At 27.9% G+C, this 11,137-nt stretch overlaps 2 protein-coding genes across 2 annotated transcripts; one reads left to right on the forward strand and one right to left on the reverse strand.

The window, feature by feature from the left end:
• Positions 1–5,890: 5,890 nt before the first annotated feature.
• INS49_005726 (uncharacterized protein) lies at positions 5,891–7,332 on the forward strand (the record flags this gene model as incomplete). The annotated part of the gene is made up of 2 exons (XM_043166504.1): positions 5,891–7,236; positions 7,326–7,332. 2 exons carry the CDS (start codon positions 5,891–5,893, stop codon positions 7,330–7,332), a joined length of 1,353 nt encoding a protein of 450 aa, XP_043027648.1.
• A 1,139-nt stretch (positions 7,333–8,471) lies between these two features.
• INS49_005727 (uncharacterized protein) lies at positions 8,472–9,434 on the reverse strand (the record flags this gene model as incomplete). The annotated part of the gene is made up of 5 exons (XM_043166505.1): positions 8,472–8,552; positions 8,619–8,706; positions 8,783–9,016; positions 9,115–9,307; positions 9,416–9,434. The coding sequence occupies 5 exons, from the start codon at positions 9,432–9,434 to the stop codon at positions 8,472–8,474; spliced, it is 615 nt and encodes a 204-aa protein (XP_043027649.1).
• Positions 9,435–11,137: the final 1,703 nt, after the last annotated feature.

The following is an 11,137-nucleotide window of genomic DNA, read 5'->3' on the forward strand; positions in this document are numbered from 1 at the left end:
TAATTTCTTTAATTCTTAAAAAAGTAATAATTATTTAAAAACTTATAAAAAAGTTATATAAAGTTTATATTAAATAATAAATTAATATAACTTTAAATATTTATAATAACTTAAATATTATAAAAATATTAAATCTTTTATTATAAAATAATATATAAATATAATAAAAAAAGTATAATTAATAAGGATTATATAAATTACTTAGTATTAATAAATATAATTTTATATTAAACTTTTTAAATACCTTAATAATTTTTTAATTAATATTAATTTAATTATATTATTAAAATAAAAATAATAAAGATAATATTTAGCTAATTTTTAACTTAAATAATGCTTTTAATAAGCTTATTTAATTTAAAATAAATTTAATTTTAATAATATTAAAATTATTATAATCTTAATAATATAAATAGCTTAAGAAATTAAAAAATAAAAAAAAAAAATATATTTTATTTAATAAAAAGTTAAGAATTATAATCTTTTTTTAAAGCTTTAATATAATAATATAATTAATATCTTAAGTAATTTATTTAAAAAGTTTAATTATAAAGAAATTATAAAGTTAATTAATAATAATATCTTTTATTTTAAATATTTTAATCTTAAAATATATAAAGATATTTTACTTTTTAAATTATATATTATTTATAAAATTAAAAGTAAAATTAAAAAGCTATATAAAGAATTATAATTTATTATTATTAAATATAATAATAAGAATAAGTATAATATTTTATATAATCTTTAATTATTTAAAGAATTAATTAAAGGCTTTTAATTACTTTAATTTTATTTCTTTTTATAAAAGGCTTTTAATTAAAACTTTAAAATATTATTTAAATATATTTTTAATTAAAGTTTAAGCTTAAGTAATTTATTTTATATTACTTATTTCTTAAGATTTAAAATAAATACCTTGCTAAAATTACTATATAAATTATTAAATTACTATATAATATTATATAATTTAATATATATTAATAAGTAATTTATTATAAATTTTATTATAATAATTTAAATATAATTATTTTAATATATAATTTATATTTTTTAATTATAAATTAAGAAAAAAATATATTTATTATTATTGCTATATAAATTAATAATATATTATTTCTTAATACTTTAATATTTTTAAAATTAAAAAAGTAAAAGATTAATAAAGTAAATATTTAATATAAGCTAAAAAATATACTTATTATAAATAAGTTACTTATTTTTAATAATATAATAATAAGCATTTTTAATAAAGATACTTTATATTTTTATTAAAAAAGTTAAAATAAAAAGATTATATTTATTAATAATAAGGTTAATAATTATATTTAATAATATATAAAGCAATATATATAAAAAGTATATTTTACTTTTATTTATTAATTTAAAGTAATATTTAATTTATTAATAATAACTTAAATTTAAAAGCTTTTTTATAAAGATTATAATAAATTAAATTATTAATTATAATAATAAGTTAATAACTTAAAATATAAACTTTAATATATATTTTTAAATTTATTTTAAGCTAAATTAATAATTTTTATTAATAGCTTATTTATTAATAATAAGGATTTTAGCTTATAAATTAGCTTTATTATTATATTTATAAATAAAATATAAATTTAATAAGCTTTTAAATAAAATATTAAAAATAATATTATTTATTAATTTTTAATAAAGTATTAAAAAATAATTTAAAACCTTTTAGCTTTAAAAATTTATAATATAATTAATAGCTTTAATATAATTATAATATTAATAATTACTTTATATTAAATTATTATATATTTAAATATTATAATAATTCTTTTTATAATATATATTAACTTATACTTTTTATATAAGTATTTAATTAAGTTTAATATAATAAAAAAAGCGCTTTATAATTAATATTATAGTTTTTTAATAATTATATAAAAAGCATAAAATTTTTAAAATTTATTAAATTATTAAAAATTATAACTTAATTAATGCCTTTATAAAAAATATTTTTTATAATACTTTTTAATGCTTTATAAATATAAATAATATTATAATTAAAGTATAAAGTTATATAAATTATAATTAAAAAGATAAAGTAATTATTTAAATATAGTAAAAAGTTAAGAAAATTATAATATATTAAGACTTAAATTTAAATTATTAAAGTATAATTTAATAACTTATTAATAAATTATATTAATATAATCTTAAATATTATTATTATATTATATATTATGAAGTTATTATATTAATATTAATATAATTAATTTAAGTATATATATTATATAATTATAAAGATAAAAATTATTAAAGTTTTTTAATAAAGAATAATAAAATAACTTTTTTAATTAAAAGTAATATATAATAAAAGTATAAAAGTTTAATTTATATTTATTAATTATTTATAAATTACCTTATAATATAATATAATTAATTAACTTTAAATTATATTTTTTTTAAGAGTAAATTTTATATTTAAGATTTTTATAATAATATTTATATATTAAAGGTTTAAGTAATAAGAATTATTATTATTTTATAAGTATTTAAGTTATTAACTTATATTTAATAAGCATTTTTAATTAAATTTTATAATTTATATATTATATATTAAAATTAAGAATATTATTATTTATTAATTTAATTAATAATCTTTATTTTATACCTTACTTTTCCTTTATTTAAATACTTTATTTATTAAATTTTATAATTTATTAACTTTATTTACTTAATCTTTATTTTAATAATTTATTTTTTAATTATACTTTTTAATTTCTTTATTTAATATATAATATTAAGCATAATAAAGTTAAGGCTAAGTTAAATTAAGAAATTTTAATTATTTAAAGATTAAATAATTATATTAATAATTTAAGAATTTAATTTAATTTTTATTTAACTTAAGTATTATAAATAATAAAAATATAAGTTTATAAAATATATTATAAATAAAATATTTATATAATAATTATAATTTTTTAAGCTTTTTAACTTTATATAATTATAATATTTTAATATATATATATATTTAATTAACTTTTATTTATTAATTATATACTTTAATAAATTAATTAATCTTTAACCCCTTAATAATAACTTAAGCCTTTTTATATACTTATCTTTAATAATAATATAATATAATAAAATAATAATATATTTATAATTTAACTTATATATATAATTAATTAATTACCTTTTAATCTTAAGTTTAATTTAACTTAATATCTTTCTTTTTTTTATACTTTTTAAAAGTAATATATATTTATAAAATAAAGATTATTAATATAAGAATAATAAATATTATTTATATAAAAAATTATTTAAGATTAAGTAGCTTTAGCTTATTAAAATATTTAATAAGTAATAGCTTTAACGTTATATATAAAATAGCTAGCATAGTTAAGCTTTTTACCTTTCTTTCTTTTATAATTAATAATAATTAACCATTATACTAACTAAACGTTATATTGCAATACGTAACCCAGCCAATAATATTACTTATAAAATTATATTTTATAAAAGGCTATCCTTATAAGTAATATACTTAAATGCTTTATAATAAAGTTATATTTTATTAATAAGTATTCAAAGAATATTTATATAACTTTTATTTAAATTTCTTTATTAAAAAGTAAAGAAAGTTAAAGTATTTTAATTTATAAAATAATTATAATAATTATTATTTATATTAAAATAATTCTTAAGTTTCTTATGTGCTTAAATAAATAAGTTTTTATAATTAATAACTTAAATATAATATATCTTTATTAATTTTTTAAGTATATATAAAAGAGCTACCTTAAATTATTAAGGCTATATTTATAAATTATTATAAGCCTTATAAAAAAAAGGATTTTATTATTAAAAATATTATATAATTTTTTAATAAATATTTATTTAAATTAGCTATTATATTTAAGTTAAGTAAAAAGTTTTTTATTTTTATTAAAAGTAAAAGGATATAATAATTATATATTATATAAAATTTATTAATTAAAGTAAAATTATTACCTTTTTTTAATAAATTAAAGAATCTTAAAAGGTTATTATTATTTTTATTATTATTATTAAATAAGCTAAGTAATTTAAGTAATTTAAAATTAAAAGAATTATTATTATTAAATAATTCCTTATTTTTTATTAAGATATAATTAAAGTTATGAATAATATAAATACTTAAATTATAGTTTTAAATTTAATTAATTTTAAATATAATGCAATATTTTTATTTTTAATTTATTAATTATTTAAAATAATTCAATATTTTAAGAATATATATAAGTTTTTTTAAAGTATTTACTTTTTAAATATAAATACTTTTAACTTAAAGAGTTTTCTTAATAATATATAATAAGTTGTTATTAATTTATTTAAATATTAACTTAATTTAATTATAAAAGTTTTTAATAAATACTTTATATATCTTATTATTTAATATATATATTATAGCTTAAATTTAATTTTAAATATAAGTATTTAAGTATTATTTATTATTAAGGGATTTTAAGGAATTTATTTATATTAAGGGATTAAATATTTTAATAATGTTTTTAAATATAAAAGTATAATTTATTATAATTAATATTAATAAATTATTTTAATTAATAATATTACTTATTATATTTATTATATTATTATTATTTTTTATTATTTTAATAAAGTAATAATAAGGATATATTTAATTTAAGAAAGAAAATAATAAAAAGGGGAAATAAGTAATATTAAGGAAAAATAAAGAAGTTAAGGATTATTTTTATAATTTAGCTATTAAAAAGTAAATTAATTTCTTTCTTTATATTTATTTATATAATAAAATATAAATAAATATATTATTAATAAAAATAAATATTAATTTAGTTTTTTTAATTATAGCTATTAAATTTAAAAGTTATTATTAATATTATTTAAGGTATAATAAATATATATATATTAAAAATAAGGAAGTTTATATATAAAAAAATTATAATAATTACTTCTTTATATATTAAGTATTATTATTATTATAAATTATATTATATAAATTTATAATATTAATAATATTAATTAATATAATTAAAAGATTATTTCTTTAAGCTTTATTAATTTATAATTATCCTTATAATTATTAATTAATATTAATTAAGTTATATATTATAATATAATATTTAAATAATATAATAATTAATTATTATTAATTATAAAAGAAAGGAAGGTAAAAGGCTTAATTATATTAGCTATTTTATATGCAGCGCTAAGGTTGCTGCTTGCTAAGCATTTTAACGGGTTAAAGCTGCCTAGTTTTAAATAGTCCTCTATATAAACGACACCCATTATTCCTATAGTTAAAGTTAATAAGGTTTAAACTAAAGCTTTTAATATAAAATTATAATAATATTAAGTTAATCCTTAATATTAAGTTAACCCCCGACATTTAATTAACCTTAATATGATTTAAAGCCTTGATATGATTTATTTTTAATAGCATTTCAATAGGCTTTTATTAGCATCTCACTATAATTACAAAATTCTGATTGAATGTTAAAACATGATTGTATTGCGTGACCCAGTCAGAAACCCCCTCCCCCTGGTAGGTATGTTCTGAGAGCCAGTTGTTGCAACGGCGGAAAAGTGGCCGCTTCAGCCATTCCTCTAGAATTTAGGTAATAATTATATCTAAGACGCAAATGCAAACTTATATATAGGAAATATCTCCCTTTAATTTTATTACTGCTAATTGAGTGTATATACCTGCTCTTAGTAAGAGAGTTTGTTTCTAAAAGGTGTACGAGCGAGGATGAGGGGTGGTCCATGTTAGCTTAAGTAAGCAGACTATCCCTGTGTCGATGCCTACTGTATCTACGTAGTCTAGTGCTTACGCCGGAAGCGAGAGACAAGGATTCAGCTGAAAACCAGGTCTCGGCGTCAAATGCGTAATCGAGCCTTGCCTTCAAGCCCGCAGGCAAGACCTAAGAGCGAGTTCGGAAGCCTCTCGATTTATGACAGGGACCAAATTAAGGTCATGACCGAGAAACTCATCTACACACCTCTCATAGAAGGGGACTTTCGCCTCCTGGTCTTGGAGCCAGGCCCTCACAAGGATCCAAACATCTCAGTCCGTCTTGTTCAATGCCGGCCGCAATTTGCACCTACTTATGACGCTTTGTCCTATGTCTGGGGCGACCAGAGTAGGAGAACCACGATATCGTTGGATGGGAAGCCGTTCGACGTCACCACCAACCTGGCTTGGGCGTTGCGGAGGACGCGAAATCCGCATGAGGCTCGACTGGTCTGGGCCGACGCGATATGCATCAACCAGCTCGATCTTCAGGAGCGAAGTCAGCAAGTCGCCATTATGGGATCTATATTCAGCAACGCAAGCCGAGTCCTTGTCTGCATGGGTGAACCGCCGGATAACCGCGGGGACGAAGACGTCTCATCGCTCATGAATGGCTTCACATTCCTATGGGGCAGACATCCCGATATCCCAGCCTTGAGGCAACACGACCCTCTGCGGACTGATGCACGTTGGCGAAGCGTGGCGAAATTTATGCAACTACCGTGGTTTCGCCGAGCTTGGGTCATTCAAGAGGTTGGCCTCGCTCGCGACCCGCGCGTCCTCTACGGCCGCTGCGAGTTCGGCTACAGAGACATGCTTCGGGTCATGAAATGGGCAGGCTGCCAGACATGGATTCTTCAATTTGCGATCCCTTCGCTATTGGTCCACAGAGAGTGGCACGACTGGACACAGCCAAACCACCCGCTCAGCTTTATTGACCTCTTGAACCACGGCGCCTTGCTGGACTGCAGCGATCCCAGAGACCACGTCTATGCGTTCCTCGGCCACCCTCTGGCGAGAAACGAAGATGGAAGCCCCTTGATCTTCCCTGATTACGTCAAGTCGGTGGAGCAGCTCTACCTGGACGTCTCTCGCATTCTATTGCGGCGATTTGGGCTGCGCTTACTTTCGTCAGTCGAGCATCGAGAGTCGACGATAAAGGATGAATTTCCCTCATGGGTCGTACGTTGGAACGTTTCGGTTGTGATGAACGATATCGCCCGCTACCCACTGTTATACCGAGCCACGCCTCCGCACTGGGCGCCTGATCTTGCGAAGGCGATCAGTGGGAAGAAGCTTGAGCTTCCTGGGGTCATACTGGACAGAGTTTCCAAGGCTTACTGCATCGACGTGAGATCAACCCCCGACGTCTCTCTGCGGTTCATTGACTTTTCCGACGTCTCGCGAAACCTGAGCTGGTCAAATATCCTGGGCGAGTTCCCTCATAGACCCGATGCATCGAGTGCAATTTTGAAGACGCTGTGCGCCCGGGACGACCTTGACACAAGCAGGCTGCGTCTTCCAGAGGCTAAACAAAGGTTTGAGCACGTGGTGAAAGACGTCGGAATCAACCGGTGCCTTTTGGCAACAGCCAAAGGAGGGTTTGCAATAGGCCCACTCATCACACGGCCGGGAGATGTTTGTTGTGTAATTTTCGGGGCTGATGTCTCATTCGTACTACGCCCGAGCGCAGATTCGTCGGGATACAGGTTGTTGGGCGAGGCGTTCGTCCACGGAGTCATGAACGGCGAGATTGAAGGGATGTTGCAAAGGGGGCAGGTCGTTCAGCAGACCATTACCATTATTTGAAACTTCAGACCACGTTCCGTCTGTAGGCAGGACTGCTCTCTTCCCGAGCAACCTTGGAAGCCTTTGCGGAGGCGAATGGCTACAACCAGAACCACTTGCGTACAGGACATCATTTTGCTTTGCATATCACGGTGACCTCTCGGGATGCAATACTTGCAGGAGCAGAACAGGCGCCGAGTCCTTCTCAATCTGGTCCAATACCCTCTTCCTTCCAAGCTCCGGCGTCTCGCGCCTACTCCCCCGCCGCGCTATGTGTACGCCATCATGTGATTTAACTGCAAAGACGTCGTTCAAATCTCTCTGGACTTCCTGATTATCCTTTTGTCACGAGAGCGATACCGATGGACAGAGTCGCTTGAAGGCCCCAGACCTCACCGCCTAGAGCCGTGATGGCAGAGGTTCCTTTTGTGGCCGAGATTTCAAAGTGAATGCTTTCTGGAGTGTGTTGACATCTCAGGTGACGAGAAGCGGGCTGCTAGAGAGGGTTATGAGTCCCTCCCATAGCATGCTCCGTCATAAAAACCCAGTGAACTTGTTCCCGGTCCCATCAGCGACCCAGCACTCAGAAAGCGGCACGACGGAGGAAACTGACGACCTGAACGGAGACGTTCTCCGGACTCATTTGACGACTAGAGACCAAAAATATAGCTTTCTCATACGACACGCGACATGTCCATTCAGTAGCAAATCCACGTTCCCTTTGGTCTCGACCTAGTTTTGTCAATACAGAAGCCAGCCGCCCATGTTTCTCTTCCTTTTGACAGCAATGATATCATGTGAATGATTCCACCCCTCACACATTTCTTCGCAATGGTCGTGTTCCGACCCATGGCTCTCCCTGTTGCACAGTGGTCCCGCCTGTCTAGACGTTGAGCATCATGGGAGGGTTCTTGTGGTCGAAATAGGAAGGCTTGTGAGCCTTCCAATGAGCCTTCTGACAGTCCTGTGTGCCTTACATTAGATTCATTCTTCTTCTGGGCGGGTTTGGGTGCAGCTTGAGACCGCTTACCTGGCCGCAGTAAGAAGCGAACTTGCATCTCGCGCACCGAGAGAGGTTCTTGCCCAGGTCGGCCTCGATCTTGCCACAGTGGTAGCAGCTGGTAACCCGCTGTCAGCATACCGTGCGTTTGGCCCATCTTCGCAAACATGCAAACAGGACTGCCGGGTACTGACCTCAACTCGCAAAAGGTGCGCGGAGTTCCTGGCGTGTAGTGCTCCAGCGAAGCGAGGAACTGGGCTCTTCCAGGGTCGCGGAAACCCTCGTCGTTGAGGGGCCAGGCATAGCCTGGGCTGGAATGGATCTGTGGAACGATCTCGCGCAGGTGCTGCATGTTGTCGTCGCTGATCTTGGCTCCGCTCTGCATGACCATGGCGGCGAGGATGACGGTGTACATCTTGCGATCTGGGCTGCTCTGTGTCAATCACCTGCTAAGAAAGTGACACATTCCGGAACATTACAAAATGCAACGGACGGTGATCATGAACAGGAGAAGACTCGTGCTTACAACCAGACAGTGTTCTCCTTGCTGCGGAAGTCCTTGAAGAGCTTGTCACAGAGGCCAGCGTTCAGCTTGTCGCGGAATTCTGTGGATTGCAGCTCCTCGTCAGCGTCGTACTCGACATCACCATCGCTGGTGAGGCCCATGGCGCATTCGGTTTCGCCACGGATGTCGAGGTCCTGGTCGCCTTGGAAAAGGCCTGTGATGGAATGGTCAGCTTCGTTTCGGCGCCACCACACAGCCTGGGATACCTCAAGCTGTCGATACGTCATTAGGAAGGAGTGTTTGACCAGCGGAAAATGCTTACACATTCCCCAGCGACCCATGGTGAGGTGATTGATGAATCGAAGGTTTTGGAGTCTGGGACGGCGAGAACGATAACTCGATCTTGGCGTAGATGCGGTTCTGGTGTGCTTTCGGTGTTCCTGTGGCCGTCAAGTTGCAGGTCTCAGAGGCCAGTGCTGAGGGACTGTGGAAGCCATGGCAAGCGTGTGCTGAGCGGCAGCAAAGGAAGGAGCCACGGAAGGAAGTGACGCTGCTGCCTCAGTGTCAACGTTCTGCAATTAACACCCTTGGCAGTCACTCCTGCTGTGCTCGTGTCGAAAATCAGACTGAATGCACTAGAATGGGAATTGTAGCAACCGAAGAAGTTCGGAGCAATCCCAGCTATCAGAATACCTGTTGGAAGGTGCGAGGGTCGTATGCCTATACGCTAGCGCTAGCCTATAAATAGGCTCCTTCTAAGTGTTTAATAGCGGGGAGATTTCTCTCCTTAATACATAATAATTAATTATTATTTACTTTATTACTTTATTAAGTTATAAGCTTAGTATTGCTTAAGATATTTTAAAATATTAAGAAATATTAATACCCTTATTTTTATAATTATTTTTATACTTAAATTATTAAGATTTTAATATTATTAGCTTTTGCTTATATATTATTATTATACCTTATAATAGTTATTATAATTAATAATAACTTATAATAATTTAACACTCTTATTAATGCAGTTGCGAAATCTTCCGCTGTGTTAAAAGGGAGAGGGACCTACTGGTTGCTTAGGGGGCTCTTTTATAGGCTTATTAAGGGCATAATAAGCCTACTACGCTAAGCTTTAAGGGCATATTGCATTAAATGCCCTTTATAAAGCAACTAAAAAGCTATTTATAGCTAAGTTATATAGCGCGCCTTTTAAGGGGTTGCCCTTATAGCTTATATCTTATTATAAGCCTCTTTATGGCCAAGTCTTTTTTATATTAAATTAAGCTTAAAATGCATGGGAATTAAACCCATAGCCTTTATATTATTAATGCATAGCGCTTTCCTTTATGCAAAAGCTTCCTAAGCGCGGTCACACTTATTTAATATAAATAAATAGTTATAGCTATTATTTAATATAGTTACGAAATCTTCCGCTGCGTTAAAAGGAAAAGGAACTTATTGGTTGCCTAAGGGGCTTTTTTACAGGCTTATTAGGGATATAATAAGCCTACCACGCTAGGCTTTAAGGGCATACTATATTACTTATCTTATTTAATAGTTTAACTATTTATTTCTTTTTATTTATTTATTTATACTAATTAATGCTAATTATTATAAATAAATAAATATATAAATATTATTTAAAATATACTTAAAGATATATAAATATTATTTAAAAAATATTAAATATACTTAACTTTAAGCTTAACTTATTATTTCTCTTAAAGTTAAATTTAAAAAAGGAAAACTTTTTAAATTAAAGGGCGGTATGGAATTATAATTTTTAATTTATTAACCTTAATAAATATATTATAAGCCTTAAAAAATAATTAAATAAGGATATAACCCTTATAAAATAAAAAAAGCTTAATAATTAAGTTTTTATTATATTTTTAAGCTTAATATATTTAAGCCTTATAATATTTATTATATTATATAAAAAGCCTTTTAATATTTAAAAAATATTAGCTAATTAATTTAATTATAATATTAATAATTTAATTATTTATCTTTTTATTAATTAATAAACTTATAATATAAGGAT

This window comes from Diaporthe citri, assembly GCF_014595645.1.
Source record: "Diaporthe citri strain NFHF-8-4 chromosome Unknown scaffold_2, whole genome shotgun sequence".
In the NCBI taxonomy this organism is placed as follows: domain Eukaryota; kingdom Fungi; phylum Ascomycota; class Sordariomycetes; order Diaporthales; family Diaporthaceae; genus Diaporthe; species Diaporthe citri.